The sequence below is a fragment of the Ornithodoros turicata genome, chromosome 1 (genome assembly GCF_037126465.1).
Source record: "Ornithodoros turicata isolate Travis chromosome 1, ASM3712646v1, whole genome shotgun sequence".
Taxonomy (NCBI): Eukaryota; Metazoa; Arthropoda; class Arachnida; order Ixodida; family Argasidae; genus Ornithodoros; species Ornithodoros turicata.
In genome coordinates, this window is record NC_088201.1 from 129,051,086 (window position 1) to 129,068,175 (window position 17,090).

The 17,090-nt window shown below is 44.1% G+C and overlaps 3 protein-coding genes and 1 pseudogene across 3 annotated transcripts; 2 read left to right on the top strand and 2 right to left on the bottom strand.

The window, feature by feature from the left end:
- Positions 1–8,979: 8,979 nt before the first annotated feature.
- On the top strand, positions 8,980–10,385 carry LOC135385305 (myb/SANT-like DNA-binding domain-containing protein 3; annotated as a pseudogene).
- A 131-nt stretch (positions 10,386–10,516) lies between these two features.
- On the bottom strand, positions 10,517–12,089 carry LOC135368892 (putative nuclease HARBI1). The gene is made up of 3 exons (XM_064602443.1): positions 11,508–12,089; positions 10,996–11,210; positions 10,517–10,838 (listed from the first exon to the last, which is right to left on the bottom strand). Exons 1-3 carry the CDS (start codon positions 12,087–12,089, stop codon positions 10,517–10,519), a joined length of 1,119 nt encoding a protein of 372 aa, XP_064458513.1.
- A 1,388-nt stretch (positions 12,090–13,477) lies between these two features.
- Positions 13,478–15,222, bottom strand: LOC135385312 (uncharacterized). The gene is made up of 4 exons (XM_064614552.1): positions 14,822–15,222; positions 14,711–14,752; positions 14,512–14,628; positions 13,478–13,739 (listed from the first exon to the last, which is right to left on the bottom strand). The coding sequence occupies exons 1-4, from the start codon at positions 15,220–15,222 to the stop codon at positions 13,478–13,480; spliced, it is 822 nt and encodes a 273-aa protein (XP_064470622.1).
- A 209-nt stretch (positions 15,223–15,431) lies between these two features.
- Positions 15,432–16,022, top strand: LOC135385317 (putative nuclease HARBI1). The gene has a single exon (XM_064614568.1). The coding sequence runs from the start codon at positions 15,432–15,434 to the stop codon at positions 16,020–16,022; it is 591 nt and encodes a 196-aa protein (XP_064470638.1).
- The last annotated feature ends 1,068 nt before the right edge of the window (positions 16,023–17,090 follow it).

The following is a 17,090-nucleotide window of genomic DNA, read 5'->3' on the forward strand; positions in this document are numbered from 1 at the left end:
GGGAGGCCTCCACAATCTCTCCAACATTCTTTTCTTTTCTTGTTGGAACATGTTTATCCTCACCTTTATCACTATCTGTGTCCTACTTTCTTGCGCCTTTTAAATGACGTAATGTCAATAAATCCTTTAGTTGAGAGTCTGCAGTTCCGCTGTTGTGTGTTTCTACCGTTGTGTCTTCGTCCTCTCTTTGGCTGCAAGACTTTACTCATGGCTATGTACCAACTACCCCAAATTTCTACCTTGGTGTTATTCTGGAGATAGGAACAAGAGGACTGCAGATTGATAAAACATCGTACGTATCATGTGTTTGGTGATAGCATCATGGGATTTTTCAAATATGGCGGATGGCCTTTTCAGGCTATCACAGCCACGGAGCCCCACACCTCAACACTACAGCCACGTAAAAAGCACTTTCCACACCACATTGCTCGTCCTATGTTACTGGCCAGTCAGCAAAACGTTTGGCAGCAGCTTGTGCTACATGTGTATAATAAATAAAGTGGATTGTTTATTTCTTGTTTGTTATGGCATATATTTTACATTTAGAGGTACAGAAATCGGAGATTACCAGAAAATTTATTTGGAATACTAATATCCCAGAAACGTCCATTCATTCATAATTGATGTCACTGGGATGTTCCTGGGATATTACATTTTCGGCAAAACCATAGTCCAGGGGACGTCAGGTGGACGTCTCCAGGCTCTCTACGAAGGTCCCTGGGATATCCAAATATTCACTGCGGTATTCCATGCATATCCCTGGAATCTCTGTGGTTTACTTGGTAATGTGATTACTTGCTGACTGGAGCTGTGAAAGTTATCGAATTCCTCTGTTGTGTGACGAGTAGTTGTGCGCACACAAATACCTTGCAAGGGCAGCAGCACGCGGACTATACAATTACATAACAATTTCACTTGTTCCTCTTGTTTAGTTTTTTCTTGCTCTCAGCACAAGGAAGATGTTGATGTCAGAACAGGACGTCACACAAATTTATCTATGCATATCAAAACGACGTCGTTCAATCCGTGGATATCTCTGGGATCTGCAAGCTAATTCTTCCTTCCAAACATCCAAACCTAAACGCGAATGCCGTTCTCGGACGTTCCACGGGTATCACATGGATATCCGGATATTCAGGACGTTAGCGACCATGCAGGGATGTCCTGGGGATATTAATGGTTTACTAGGTTCAACCAAAATATGTTCACCAGCGAACTCTAACATGTTGCCTTTTTTTGGACAGACTGTGTTGCCTACTTTCTGAAGTTTGCACATGTTTAACTGATTACCCAGGACAGCTTCTGTAGTAAAACCCGTGGTACAGCGCTTGCAATGGAAACGTCCATGTTTCTGAAACAAACCATTGAAATTAGTGATGAACAGAAAATGAGAACCAATCATGAGTAGGTCCACACGGTTTTCGCGCTTCTCGTTCACAACTTTTAAAGGACAGACAAATTTCTCGTCCTTTTCATATGCATAGACATTAATGGTGACGCCATTTCGCTTTTCAAACATTTGTACATCTTTGGGAAACGCGATGTGAAATGACTCTGGGAGTACAAACTAAGATAAGTATGGCCGATACGAGGATGCTGTATGTCTTCGAAATTGCTCAGCAGGATGCGATCCTGCTTTCACGGAGAAAGCGTAACAGATATATTGCTCAACCTCATGCAGACCGTAATCCACATTCAGTAGAGACCCATACTTGCGTTTCAACTCTGCAGGCGGCTCAAAGTCACTACAACCGGTTAGATCAGCCAATAGGCGTCGAGCATTTATAATGCAAGTGAGAATACAAAAGAGGAAAAAAACAGAGCCTTCGATATCGAGACTTTCCAAGTTGTGTGCAACTTCACTTCTTGACTGAATAATAGCGGGTTCTATGTCACCTTCTGACTGTTGAGAACTATGGCAAAACTGAGTCTGCAAGGTGCAGGATTTAATGGACCAATGGAAGAACGATGCAGGACTAAATGGTAGATGCGCGCGTGAGAAATGGCCGATGATCCTCGTCGTCTCCTTTCTACAACCTTGACCATACTGTCCTCACCTTGGAAGGCATGAATCGTGTATCAAGTCGTATCTCATCATGATCCACTGTATTTCATCCAACTTCTGCTTTGAGAAGGATGCAAAAACGTAATGGCAAGCCAAAGTATCGCAACACACTACCCATATACTGTTCGTATAGATGAAAGAATATTGTCACATCATCGCCAGCTTCGTCTCTTTCATGCAAGTGCAATTAGAAGTGTCTTGTGTAATTTCGAAGTGTGCATACAATCTCACAGAATGGGGTGCAGAGTTTCTCCAGTTGGTGTTCGTTTGCCATATGAATTTCGGGTCCAAGCGGTGTTGCATAGAACTGTCGCTCGTGTGGAGCACACAGGTGACAGGTGACCATGATTTCTTCAGCTGCTTTTTCTTGCCATTACTGAAAAATATGTCTGAATACGACAACTTTTTGCCATTCCAGAAGCCATTCTTCTTCTTCATTTGGAGATTTGCTAACTGTCTCATCTCTTCGAGAGCTTCATCCGAAAGTCGCTTGAATCTATTCAGAAGGTAGACTCACCTTGGTCTCATTTTCTGTCTGTAATTCTACATACACAGTATTTCCATACATTGTCTTGATTCTACGAATATCCAAAACATCAAATTTTTGATTCTTCGATATTGTACTCATCTTTTGAATTTCTCCATCTCCCGACTTTTTCAGTTTGTTGAGTTTCTGCAGAATCGATGACATGCTTTCCTTGGAAAACTGGAAAATACATTGAGAAAAATTAGTTAGCTCAACATATACTCAGAGGTAGCATACCTCTTCACACTCGGATTCTCACTGAAGATACCCAACGTGGGTGATGGTTTATATACAACAGAGAACTAAAGCATTTTTCGCGAATCATGACCTTGAACGTCTGAATGTCGAACAAACATGTGTATAGTCACGTTATATTTTGTCAGACCTTTGAATGTCTGCTTCCTCCTCACACCACATGGTGAATGAACTTGTGAAGACATGTTATTCCCAGAATTGCCGGACACCTACTCTTAAAGTTGGCTTAACCTGCGAACTCGCTGCCCTCCATTGAAGGTATGCATTCCGTCTGCTTTCCATAGAATTTCCATTAGCACTGAGGGTTTGAAAAAAGTGTCCACATATAGGCGTGACGGAAGAATGTCCCTCAATTGTCCACAATTAGATTGGTAGCTCACGACCGTCACGTTTTTTGTTTTTTTTCTTTAGAGTCTTATTTTTGCCGTGTTGGCTTCATGGCAGAGTACATTGGCATGTCTTAATTCTAATTCTTTAATTACGTCAAAACCAGGGCTTCCCCAAAAAGTGTCCACGTTGGACATGAAAGACTGGCTTGTCTTGTGCGCTCTGCAACTTTATGCGCAGTCGCATGATGTCCTAATTTTTTTCCCACGACAAAAAAAGAAGTACACGATAGGCCTACGATGGCTCTCAGAGTATTTCTAACCAAATTCCTCGCACTGTCATGTTGCGTTGCTGGTCTCGTGGTATAGTGAGCGAGTTGCCGATTTGCGTTCGATTCTTAGTGTGGGACTTTTGTTTTTATACACATTTCATTTTATGCACGTATATTGTTCATTTAATTTATTATACCTGAAGTACTTCATAAGCGCTACAAGGTTTGTACAAGGTCGCGCAGTTTAACAAAATCACCGTGAGAAAGAGTATATGAGCAACATTAGATGACAAAGCACTCCTGGGCACAGTACAGCTGAATATAAGAAATATTCTGTTGAGCCTAACTCCGGTTCACCTTGTTCAATTCTGTTCTGGTTCAATTCTTGTGGTTCTGGTTCAATACATTGTGAACACAGCTGGAAACAAAAAGTGTGACAGCCCTAAATATGGACAACCCGAAAGCACAACAATGCATGTTTTTGCTGAACTGAGAGGACATGCCTTCGTTTGAAAAATACACACAATCTTAGAATTCAGGTACACTTGCTCATAAAATTGACTTTACCTGCCTGCGGGTCACTCCCGTAGGCGCGACGCAATTTAGTAGTTTCGATAAGATAGCACAGTATACTGAATGTTGGACACAGTGTCGTCCACACCTGGAAGTATGGATTAGTTCATGCCTGTCCCTGTAGGAGCAGAGTGGCTGAACATTCGCCAATATGACTCTTTCCCTCACTAGCTTAACTTGCGTAGTTGCAGCTCCTGCCTGTCGACGATAGCCGAGCAGCTAGCGCATGCCTTAGGCCGGGGTCACACTGGTTATACACGTGCTCGAAACATATATGACAACATGTCTTCAAACATGTATGACGCATGTATAATGCTCGGTCACACTGGTTATATAATTCTTGTTTGACAACATCGTTTCGTCCAAACACTTGTAGGATTATACATAGTCTCGAACATATGTGCCCGTATTCACCAGTCACACTTAGCCACTGGTTTAGTGGCATCTCGTTTAAGTTGATCACGTGATCTCTCCGGCTCTGAAGCCTTTGACCACAACGCATGCGCATTATTCACATTGTCATGGGATGGTTGAGGGGAGGGAGAAATTAGCAGACGACGGAAGTGCCGCGAAGAGGAAGATGCCTGTATTTTTTTTTTTTTTTTCTGCTATGAGGTTGATAAAGAAAAGTTCAGGCGGCGCTGCTACAGGTGGTTGCGTGATGGTGTGTGGGTAGCCGGCGGTTAAGCCTGCTTTTGTGTTTGTTCATATGATCGCTAAAACAATGTACAAAGAGCGCGTTTGCCAAGTTATTGAAGAGGCAGGAGTACGTATTCTCGTGGAGGCGATCGTTGTGCTTTTGCCGGTGTTCAGTCGTCGATTGTGGTTGCGTATAATAACTTCATCCGTATCGGCCGTCGCTTGTTTATCGTCTGTTGTGCTGTGTGGTGAATTGCAACGATCAAGATAGCCTCTCGATTGCTGGGGCATTCCAGCGGCGTCCTTTATACACTTTCGAGCTCATGTCATGCTCGCAACGTGTGTGCAAGTGCTTGATCACAGTAGGCTACGTAAACAGGAAGAACATTGATGCAACGGTGGCCATATCCTGCATAGGACACCCACAAGCACAACTTTTACGGTATTGTGTTTTTAAGAAATCGACGTGGTGCTTTCGACGTATCACAAATCTGCAACGCGTTAGGCATCTCTTTGCTGGATGTGTTTCTTTGAGCGTGACCCATACGGAAAACGTACTCAGCGTGGTGCCTTGCTTACGTCCTCGTCCTGTGTGTGTGTGTGTGTGTGTGTTTTATTTGTTTGTTTAGCGCTGTTTTCGTCCTTTTACCCAGGCCGTTCCTTCTTGTGAGCATGGAAGTTGCTAGTGTCGTAAACCCCTGTCAGTGCGGTGCTGTTCTTAACTCTGACCTCTTTTATTTCTGCATATAAGATTAATTATTGTACAAATCATCAAGCACTAAATTGATAGGTCTGTTCAGTCAACAAATATTCATCATTATGTTGTGATTGTCTCTTGCTCTGATGAAATTTCACAAAATGGGAATGTACCTAATGTATGTACTTGTCATTACAGTTATTGAGCGTACCTGTCGTCTGATATCATGCACTTGACATCACAGACGTTACAATTGCGAAAATAAAAGGCCACGCGTTAATGCCATTACACTACATCTGAGCTATTCAGAATCTGTTGTTTATTGAGACCATGTAAACAAAATATAAACAATCTTCTACTTGCTGGTAAAATTAACCAAACCTTGAATAAAGAGGGAGGTCTTATACCAGTTTCAATAGTGATGTTCCAAGGATGGAGCAAACAGGAATGGACCAAAGGAAGCACACACAGTAATTGTTGCAACATCAGCTACAAACAAGCCTGTGCTGCTATGTTATTCAATAATTGCATTGTGCTTATTTGTTCAAAATCATATATTATTGAGGAAGCACCTTTACAGACTTTGTTGAGGACTTACATATTTTCCATGATCATTCTCTACAAGCTTCTCTCTCAATTTCATGCTGGCATTGTAAACAATTTCACTAGCATTATCATCGCACCATTACATGCCAGACCATCACGAACAATAATGCCTATAAACTCACCACAGCTCATGCCATGCTATATTACTGCTGCCAACAGCAAATCATGCACTAAAGAAGTGCATGAAGGTGGGCTAGTTGGTATGAATTAATGGTGCGTAGACAGCAAAAAAAGACGCGGACAGAAGAACAACGGCAAGGACAAGTGCATCATGCTCTACACTCTGTGAAATCACTCCCTATTAAAGTTTTTAATTCAGTCTTCTTGTTCAGAAACAATTTGCATAGTGATACAGTTACAGTTATCACTTTGACACAAATCACTCAACTTTGGTTGTGAAATGGCATAAGAGGCCTGTGTGATGCCATGAGAAACATAACTGCCACTGTACAATTGTGTAAATTTATTTAGTGAATTTTTACTGCAGCAGCTCTTCACCACTCCCTTCACATTTTTTTTAGTTTTCCAGTTATGCAATAGTTCTCGGACTATTCCCAGTTTTCCATACTTTACTGGTTTGCAGACATTCTGAAATACAGAAGATAATTCAAGCAACTAAGCCACTGGGCGTTCAAGGCTTACATGTTTGTATCGTCCATATTTGTTGCCTGCCTTGGCTTGTTCTCATTGTTTACACAGATGATAAAGCTCTCAAAAATTATTCACAGGCTGCATTTCTGCACTCTGTAGTTACGCAGTTTTACAGTACAGATTTCTACTGAGAGATTGTGCTCTTTCTTGAGAAGCAACACAGTGGAATATCAAAGCAAGGCACACCTAGACGTGCTCATTGTAGCATGATATCTCAGTTCCACGGCAAGCAGCAGGACTGATCATTGTCTGCTCGCTTTCTGTAGCGATATCTACCAGATAGTAAGAGGAAGTCCGCAATGGACAAATGGACGCAATGCAAATAAGCTGATACAAAGAAAAGAATTCAACTTGAAGTCAGGTGCACCTTAGCTACAACGTGCCATATTGAAATTTACACGATTGTATATCTTTCTTTCACATTTTCAGTTATTTGTAGAAGCTGACATATTCATCTAGTTGTGTCTGCACAAATCTATGCAACTGGACAGTTAATGTAGTGAGCATGGTGTACTGCATCGTCAAGGACAAAGTCTGGAAGCGGATGTGTGGGGTGCACTGCTTAATGTGTAGCAAAATAACATAGATTCCTCTGTGTGACTGACCACCTAACTTCAATAACAAGCGATACACATGCAATGTCTTCAGGGTACTTCTGGAAAGTAATACATGACGTATGGGAGGATGGCTTGCAAGATAGCACCCGAAAGCAACGGTTTCACAGATATTGAGCAAACACATTTACGTTGGCTCCCATGAAACGCAAGTAATTATCCTGTGCCACTTTATTGCACTTTATGCACCCCTGAGGGTGCATTACAGAAGGTGTTAGGAGGGAGGTTCTAAAAAGAAACAGAGGTTGTGTGAAGTTCCTGTATATAAGTCAAGAAAAATTCCATACATACAACCAGACCATTCCTGAAGCTATACGGTATGGTTTCTGCTCTTACAGTTATGGTTTTAGTGCGTTTCAGTGAGTTTTCTTACGTTGGAGATGGCACGGTATGCCATAAGTTTAAGCTAATGCCAGCCACATATTTGTATAACAATCATAATAAATACATAATAAATAAGCAGATGTAACTGTTGCACAATGATACAGCACGAGACATTTTGTGCCGGTCGTGCAGTGTGTGCATGAGATGCCACATGTTCTCCTGGTGGTGATGATGGGAAGGAAGCTACTGTACATGTGTGGGATATGGTGTCTTGCACTGCAATAGCATTTATGCACTCTTTTCTGTAGGCTTTCGAGTGTCAGATGTTAGAAACATTTGTCATGACTCTCATGACACACTCTTAATTACATTAGAACTTTGTGGTCATAATATGCCCGTATTCTCTTCATCCTCCACTCACTACTGTACACTTACTGCCGTATTCTTGAACAAGCCTGGACTCGACGCTCCGCCTCGACTCCAACGAGTGGAGGAAAGTGGCGCTCCTCGACTCGAAGAGCCCATGCGTTTCATGAACCCGTTTTGCAGATTTCTTCGCCAAGGCGCTCCTCGAGAAACCGTCATCGAATAAAGCTGTAGTCTCGTCCCCAGGCGTCTTTCGGGACCCATCGTAAATGTTATTTCCGTGCTTAAAATGCGCTTATGGCATTAAAAACAAATATAATTCATAATTTAATTTTGAACAACGTGTTTTATAAGCATCAACATAAGGGATTGCACGTTTTTGAACAAGATTGCAGGTGTTTCGAACAGGAGACGGACAGAAGTTTTCGGGACTGGCCACACACACATACAAAAAAAAGCAATTGCTGCGGCAGGCTGCACGGCAGGTCGCCTTGTATCAAAGAACATGCAAGGTGCATTCACCGCTTGTCGCTGTTGTGATATTGCAATACAATATATATAGCGCGAATGTAGTTTTTGAGTGTTTGTTACCGCTCTGCCACGGGGACCCAGAGCCTTGAGCATATTTGTAAATAAATAAAAATGAGACATTTTACAGCATCTGGAGAGTTCGAAACTGATCGAAGGAAACGGGGAGACGCTGCATGGGGGGACACGGCGAGGTGCTCATATAAACTTTTCTCGCGCTTGCAACCGTAAAGACGGTTCCAGATGCCTGTCACCCGACAAAGGGATTTGCACTGCTGGGGCATCTTCCAATTATCTGAATTGAAGGGGAGGCGATCTCTAGTTAGACGGCAGAAAAAAAATAGAAAAGAACATGTTGAGTCGCTTTTATCAAAACTTTGATCGCCAGCGCAGACTGACTCGAGCTGCAGTCTACGATATGACGGAACATCATACCATGTCCCGAGCCAATAAAAAGGGGCGTGTCGAGGGCACTGCTGGTAGATCCACTTGTGGAAACGTTCTTTGCCTGTATTTATTGTGAGGAGTCGAAACACGATGAACACCGACGCTTTTTGCTGTTCTAATGATGCCAGCTCTAATAACGGCGACGGGTGTGCGACGGCAAGATTTGTTTACACAAATGAGGAGAGGGAGATACTGCGATCCCTCGTAAACAAATATCGGGCTGTACTCGAAAACAAGAAAACAAATAACGCCTCGAAAGGAGCTAAAAACAAGGCGTGGGAGAAGCTTGGCACAGATTACAACTCCCAGCCGAATGTTCGGCCACGGACCGTGAAGCAGCTCAAGAAGTGCTGGGACAATGAGAAGAGCCGCTGGAAAAAGAAGGACTCTCAGGAGAAGCGCGACATATACGCCACATGTCAGTAAGCCATTTCTGTCTTTCCAGTCAGTCCAGTTTTGTCAGTCCAGAGTTTATCCTACAGCATGGCTCAGTGCAGAACTCAAATATTTCAATGTGATATGTTTTGAGTGCTGTATATAGTAACTCCACGATAGTTAATCATACGATTTACTAGACCGTCAAATTGCATTTTCTAGCATTACCTGAATAACTCTGGAGAAAGCTGTATGAGACGCACGGCCCTGAAAAATTTATCACTGTTTCCCTTCGTTCCTCTCAGAGTACTCTACCGGTAAAGTACCGGTATTGTATGTCCACAGGCTTTATTTTGGTGACTGTCTTGCGCTTTAAGAAGTCCATAACGCATCATATAGTTTGAATCTTGTGGCAGGAGGAGGACCACGCACATGCCGGCCAATGAGTCCATCGCTTGTCCTTGTTGGGGCCGTGGCGTCACACATGGCAACACGGCTACCGAACCCTCATGACAGCGACAACCATGACGGTCAACCAGTGTTGTCATTGTCACCAGCAACAATATTTGAGTCAATGGTTGACCCAACCAATGATTGTCTCGACGATGTGCAAGGTACCTACCTTTTTTTTTTCATTTTTACGTTCGCGTACTGGTTACTCTCCACTTTTGTTTGTACGGTCAGGATCTGTATTGTTAATGACACCCATGTGTTGTTTTTATACAGGTACTCCTGCTAGCCAAGCACAGTCGCCACTTCGTGCTTCCAGCGAGGATGCAGGAGCATCAGGTCATGCGCCTCAAACTGCATCGGAGACACACCGTGATCCAGAAACTCCAGCTGTGACGAGAGGTGGAGGACGCATAGCCGCGCTTGAGCGAATGTTTGCTCCGGAGAAGGAGGCCCGCGTCGCCGCCCGCCAGAAAACGAATGACCAGCAGGAGCTGGAGCACCAGCTACGGATGCGCCTGCTTCGGGGCCAACTAGCTCACCAGCGGCGGCACAACAAGCGAGAGCTCCAGCATCTCGAGTACAGACACAGTATGGAGAAAGAGCTGCTCCACCTTGATATAAAAAATAAGCAGAACCAGCTAGAATCATTGACCAGACAGCTGCAATAGAGAGGAGAGATGTTTATTTTTTCTTGTTTCAATCGTCTTTGCTAGAGTTATTGGCAATGATATCTACAAATACAAGGAAAACTGACAACAGCATGCCAGGATTGCTTATTTATGCCATTTACAAAGCGTGCTTACTGAAAGTACCTTGCAATTATGCGCTTGCGCATCTGTGTGCCGTTGACGGAGTCCACAGGGGCGGCAGTGACAGGTAAAACGTGATGCTGCCGCTGCCTTTGTTGGCGTTGTGGGGGATCTGCTGGTGTCGTCAGATCTGGAGGGCATGGCTCATTAAGCATGCGAGCCAAATTGTGCAGTGCAGCACATGCTGTCACAATGACGGCTGAACGATGCGGCTTGTGCTGCAGCGGCATATCAAGACATGGGAACCGCCGTTTCCAAACGCCGAAGGCTCGCTCCACGCTGTTCCGGGTTCGAATGTGCGCTGCCTGGTACCTGCATAAAACGAAAGGATTTCGTTCAACCCCAAATCTTGTCTTAATTTCAAAAAAACCTCACTTGAAGCACTGCTGCACACACAAAATAGGTGTAATAAACGCTGCATGTTCGATGCCGCGTTGGTCGAATTATTTGTTGAATCTGAGTTGCATACCAGCCTTCTGGGCTATCTTTTGCGCCTGGGTTGGCCAGAGGCGTCATTAAAAATGTTGTGCAGGCATAGCCTGCGTCTCCCAGCAGCACGCCTGGCACTCGGTGGTGCTCGTACAGGACCCGCGCTCTACTGTTGTCGAATATTCTACTGTCGTGCACGGAACCAGGCCAGCTCGCAACGAGGTCATAGAACTGTAGCCGGGGTCCAGTAATGGCCTGAGTACGGAACAACCAGTTTTCGATTAGAAAGCTGCCACGATATGAAAATTTGCATTGTAATAATAGAAGGTGTCTCGGAATTTTTAAATTAACATCATAACAATTATGAATAATTCTGTATTACTGAGCTGAGCCGCCCTAGTTGCAAACAAGATTCAAATAAGATTTATGGGCGCAGTTTTTGCACATGTAATGGAATATAATGTATAGCTTTAAACTATATATGGCATCAACTCCGCCCAGCTTCTTTTTTTTTCGCTTTTCTTTTTTAATAACAAACATAAACAGACTTACCTGTACGTTGATCGAAAAATACCCCTTCCGGTTACGAAAAACCTCCCCATCGGGACCTCCGGGTCTCTTTATCCTCACGTGGGTGCAGTCAATGCATCCAGTGACCCCTGGGAATTTGCCAATTTGGTAGAAATCCCTCATTGTTGCGTCGAACTCCTCTGCGGCTTCGGGAAACTTCACAAGCTTCTTAAAAAGTGTCCTTGCGAGGAGCTGTGATATCTTTTCCACAACGCGGCACACTGTCGGCTGTGACACATTCACAAGATCCCCTGCGATGACTTGGAACGTCCCAGTGCCATAAAAACGCATTGCGATGAGCAGCTGTAGTATGGGAGGTAGGGGCAGCCCTCGGTTGCATACGCTATCTTCCAGCGGCAATGGTTCAAAAAGGCTTTGTACGGTTGCCTTCGTGAAACGGTAGCGCACGAGGAATTCATTGTCGTCAAAATGTTCAAAGGGATTTTGATGGTCCTTTAAAGAACGTCGTCGCACACCGGTAGCGTAGTCGGCATCCAGGTGAAAGAGCTCATCTTGGCTCAAAACGCAGTCCATGAAAGCAGCGAACGACCTATCTTTCGCCATGACACCAGCCAAACTCGAGTTGAGGAGCGCTCTCGAGGTAGCGCCGATGCTACCTCGAGATTTTCGAGGAATGCTCGGGGAAGTTCCTCCACTCGAGGAGTGTTTCGAGTCAAGGTCTATCTATGAAGCGCAAAACCGGCCTCGAGGGGCAGCTCGAGTCGAGTTTCGAGTCGAGGCTTGTTCAAGAATACGGCCGTTTGGGGTAGAGTTCAAGTCAAAGTAGACGAGAGCTAGTGTGAAATGAGAGTCCCTGTTCCACACTAGTAACATACAGGACATGCCATGAAGAAAAAACTTTGAACACTTAGCATACATCTGAGCTGGTGTAAGGAGAACACATTGTAACATATGACATACAATGAAGTACTCTATGTATATTAGAAGTGGCCATTGGCTTGGTTTATGCTGTGTTACTACAATTTCTACTACCCTGTACTTGTTGTTAGAACTCAGCTATTCAGAACAGATTGACGACAGGCACGACACAGCCAAATTAGAGGCATTGTGGCATTCATGATTAATAGGAATAATTGCAACACGGATGTGGGTGTATATGATAAATCATGTGGCCTGACTACAAAGGGATGTGTTTTCCATTCTTAAGATATACCTTCACAGGATATGAGGTTACACAACAAGGGTGCACTGATCACACCATTGTAAAGCTGCAGTGTTGTGACACCTGTGTCACCATCATGTCATGACAGCTGTCAAAAATAAATAGCAGGTATGCGTTATGTTTGGAGGAGTAAGTTCCTGTGCTACAGAAATGTAACTGTTCATATTCACATTTCAACATGGATAAATTATTCTGCAACATGTCTTGCTTACTTACTGTTCCAAGTACCATCACATAAGATGTAATTTGTTTTTAGTCTTACTCTTTCTCAAAGCTTAATCCTATGAATCACTCCTTAATGTTAAAAAATCTGAAGCATTACTTGACATTGATATTTTGCATGAGTTTGTTGCTAACATTAATGTGGCGACATTTTCCTAATATATCACTCATGTTCATATCTATTTGTTATCAATGTATGGTCGTTGTATTACGTCATACCCATGTTATATTATGTATTGACAACAACCAATCAGAAGAACCTATTGGTTGTTTTTGGGGACCGTGCCAAAAATGAATTTCTATTAACATCATTACAAGTCTGTCATACAAATGCATCCGTCTACAACAATGTCATCTACAACAGAGATGTTGTTAGTTATGTATGAAAAAAAAAAGCATTCTATGTATATACAATATTGAATGAACATATATGCAAATGTGTAGATGTACAGGAAAAATAAAACGTGTGGAATGTACATGCAGAATATACCCTGTTTGCAGGCAATACTGTTCGCCGTTGTTAAATGAAGTAAAACATTTCAGATTTTTAACTGCTGTCGTCAAATGCCTCTAGCCTTGCTTTTTTTTCCCAGTACATTGATTTGTGTTTTGCAGCTTCAAGCTCATAGGTGTGCAGACGTTCAAGATAGGAGCTGATCTTCCTCTCTCGTTCCAGTTGCATGTGCAGGATTTGTACTTGTAACATGTGCTGCTCGTGATCATACTGCTGCTGGCGTTCCAGTTTCTGCGCGTACGCAGCTGCTGGGGTAGCAGTAGGCCCTGCTCTTGCTCTGCTACGTCGTCTTCTCCTACAGTATAGTGAGTGGTCAGACGAGAGTGCAGCAGACACACCAAACACTTTGTTTTTGTTCTCACAAAATGAGGCCTATGGGCAATGAAATGGTCTATTCTGAATAGTTGCCATCTAGGTCGTGTCAGGTACAACCTACTGCTGCGGTGATATCACAAGTGACATGCGGCTGTAGCGTACCCCTTGCGTAGCCCATACATGTAGGGGTTTGGGCACTTGGGTACAGTTCAAGACGAAGAACACGCTGAATATCTTTGTCAAAGACAAATGGAAAAGTGGCAATAACACTTAATGCAGTCATTCTTACTTAAGTCGGCGTGTTAGGTAAATAACTTTCGAGGAACATCTTTTGCTAGGGCATCACTACAGACATGCACAAGCCTTTGCTGAGTGTGGCTCTATTTTATGGCTGTGTAAGTGTGACAAAGGTGGTTGGCTACATGCACATGGCAATATACGGCTTTGCACTGCTATAGCACATAGCCCATATGCAAGGTGCGCATGGCATTCGATGTGACGTTAAGTTTATATGTTCATGTTATTTTGTTCAAAGCTATGACATCATCTGTGAGGCCTTTGTTACTGTAGTAGCTTGCAGGAACTGGCACAATATCATTCAATGCAGCTGTGATTATGTGTGTGCACCTCAGGCCCTAGGCATGGAGCTTAGCCTATAGGCATGGAGCATAAGGCAGGGAGCTAACAACATATATAAAACTGACTGACCAAGAACTTGACAGCACCACTTGACATTGCTGCAAGGTGCTTACCTGTGTCCCTGTGTTGCAGTTTGTGAAGGTGTAGTGGTATTGTTGGCCACTTCAGTGACCACTGGTGTCGTTGGTTGGGCTGCTGTGATGCTACCAGATGGACACAGGACGGGACTGCTGAACAGAACGAGCATGTTAGTCTTTCTCTTTCCATTACAGTATAGGTACCGCCTCCTGTGATGACAAACTGTTTACAAACCTGCGACCTTCCTGGGTTTCTCCTGCCACGTCTGAGGCTCGTCTGCAGGAAACAAAAAGAAAAAGAAAATATTATTTTGTGAAGGGACGCTGTCCTTGTGCATTACCTTACGGTTCAGATTCTGCCGCAGTTGCATCGTCGTCGTATTCGTTGGTGTCTTTGTGAAATTCTTGCGGTAGAGCCTCCCAAATGGCTTTGTCTATTGCGGACAGCTCAAATTCAGGGCCCCCGCCAGTGCCGCAGTGCTCCTTCTGATACATTCGAACTTTTTGTTTTGCGGCCAATTTGAGGCGCTTCCACTGTCCCTTGATGGCATCTTCTGATCGCGGGCCAAACGCGGTCATGGCATTGAAGCGTTCGGTTATGGCCTGCCACGCATCCTTTTTCTTTCTCAGTGTGTGTATGTTTGCAGACTTGTCCTCGACAATGCGAACATACTCCAACACAAGCTCTGCTACATAAAGCTTGTCGGCAAACTCCCAGTTTTCTGACCTTACTCGCTTCGCTGCCATTTCGCGCTCAGGTGTCGTCTGCTATGCAACGGTCGTCTAGCATGGCACATTATCAACGTAAAAACAACATACTAAAGACACATCTGGTGAAAGTAGAAAAATATATGTATTTCGACAAAAATAGGCGGATCTCGTTACCCAAAGTTTGAAGTTGCGCTCACGCGAAGCGCACCGTTGTCGTCTGCTACGAAGCCAAATATCGCGACATTATGATGGAGCTGCGGGAAGTTAACGAACTCGAACAGCTAGATGATTTTGAAAGGTACTCATGGACGAGAACTATCAGAGATCGTCTAGATCCTTTCACAACATGGAGCGGTACAGGTTTCAAGCGCCGATACCGTTTCTCGAAGGACACCGTACGGTTCATTATCGACACTGTGCGGCCTGACCTGCCGGCGAGCGAACTCAACTGTGCGATCGCACCGGAGCTGCAAGTGCTTAGCGCGTTGCGATTCTTCGCAAAGGGCTGCTATCAGGACGACGCCTCCGACATGCACGGGTTCAGTCAACCCACGCAGTCATGGATCGTCAGAAGAGTTGCCGAAGCCCTAGCCAGCAGGCGGTCCACTTTCATAAAATTTCCGCTGTCCCCAGCTGAGCAAGAAGGAGCAAAGCACAAATTCCAGAGAAGATTTAGCTTCCCATTGACCTTGGGTGTTATAGATGGCACCCATGTGCGGATTAAGAGCCCTGGCGGACCGACTGCACAGATGTATGTCAACAGGAAAGGATATCACTCTCTGCGGAGTAGCAGTGTGCAAAGATGCAAGTGTTGTGCTGAATCGGCATGGCTATAGCAACACGGTTATGTACTCAGGAAAACAAGCAGTATTTCAGTGCAGTACCGTACAGTACAGTTCAGTTCTCTAGAGGTGCATGTCTGACATGTCACTATACTCAATCTCCCTAATAATTAATACGTACTTATACTAGGCCAGGGCACGATGGTGGCAAAACTGCACACATGTAAAACTTCTCTCCACTTTGGTTGACAGGTTCCAGAAGCTGATGTCAATACGCATGAACCATATGTTCTTTGTGTAACTGGGTTTGTCTCTCACATCCAGCTGGTGTGTGATGCCGACGAATACATCACAAATGTTGTTGCTCGGTGGCGGGGCAGTGCACATGACTCGAGAATATGGGAAGAGTCAGAGCTCCACAGAATATTTTCCTCTGGTGTAAGTCTCTCGACTGCTGTTGTAGTGAGCTATTTCAATAAGGTGTGAACAAAATTCCTTCACTGCAAACAGGCAATAGATGGAGTTCTCCTCGGGGACAACGGCTACGCTACGAGTGAGCACCTCCTGACCCCCCTGCTCAGACCACGCACAGAAGCTGAAGAGCGGTATAACAATGCTCACCGTCGCACAAGGCAACTCATTGAGCGTGTGATTGGTCAGCTGAAAAATAAATTCCGCTGCCTCATCAGAAAGCTTGAGATGAGCCTACAGACAACAAAGGCCGTCATCGTTGCTGCATGTGTCCTTCATAACATTGGAAAGACATATGAACGTGGGTCACACTAAACATGCAGTCCAGGAACCTTCCACTAAAAGGCAAACATTTTCAGGTGAGGAAGCCGACGATGCCTGAAGCACTGAAGACGACAGTGCCTCTGATGATGATGCTGACGTCCACCCTCCAGCGGCAGACACGTCAGACACAGAAGAATATGAAGTTCCTCCCATTGGAAGTGGAAGGACATTCCGTTCTAGTGTCATTGAAAGATATTTTAATTATTAACGACCATGTATCTACTATCCCCATGTACCTATCTCTATTCATATCATACATATATTCCTCAACATGTATATTCCTCGACATTGTCATGTGACAGTATAGTTTTTATGTGTGCCTCTTAC

Excerpts from the sequence above, each read along its gene's own strand:
- LOC135385317 (XM_064614568.1), top strand. The coding sequence starts at position 15,432 with ATGATGGAGCTGCGGGAAGTTAACGAACTCGAACAGCTAGATGATTTT.
- LOC135385312 (XM_064614552.1), bottom strand. The coding sequence starts at position 15,222 with ATGGCAGCGAAGCGAGTAAGGTCAGAAAACTGGGAGTTTGCCGACAAG. Across the intron at positions 14,753-14,821 it reads ACTGCGGCAGAATCTGAACC|ACGAGCCTCAGACGTGGCAG; the intron begins GTAAGGTAATGC and ends TGTTTCCTGCAG. Across the intron at positions 14,629-14,710 it reads GAAACCCAGGAAGGTCGCAG|CAGTCCCGTCCTGTGTCCAT; the intron begins GTTTGTAAACAG and ends CGTTCTGTTCAG.
- LOC135368892 (XM_064602443.1), bottom strand. The coding sequence starts at position 12,089 with ATGGCGAAAGATAGGTCGTTCGCTGCTTTCATGGACTGCGTTTTGAGC. Across the intron at positions 11,211-11,507 it reads ATTTTTCGATCAACGTACAG|GCCATTACTGGACCCCGGCT; the intron begins GTAAGTCTGTTT and ends TTCCGTACTCAG. Across the intron at positions 10,839-10,995 it reads AAAGATAGCCCAGAAGGCTG|GTACCAGGCAGCGCACATTC; the intron begins GTATGCAACTCA and ends CGTTTTATGCAG.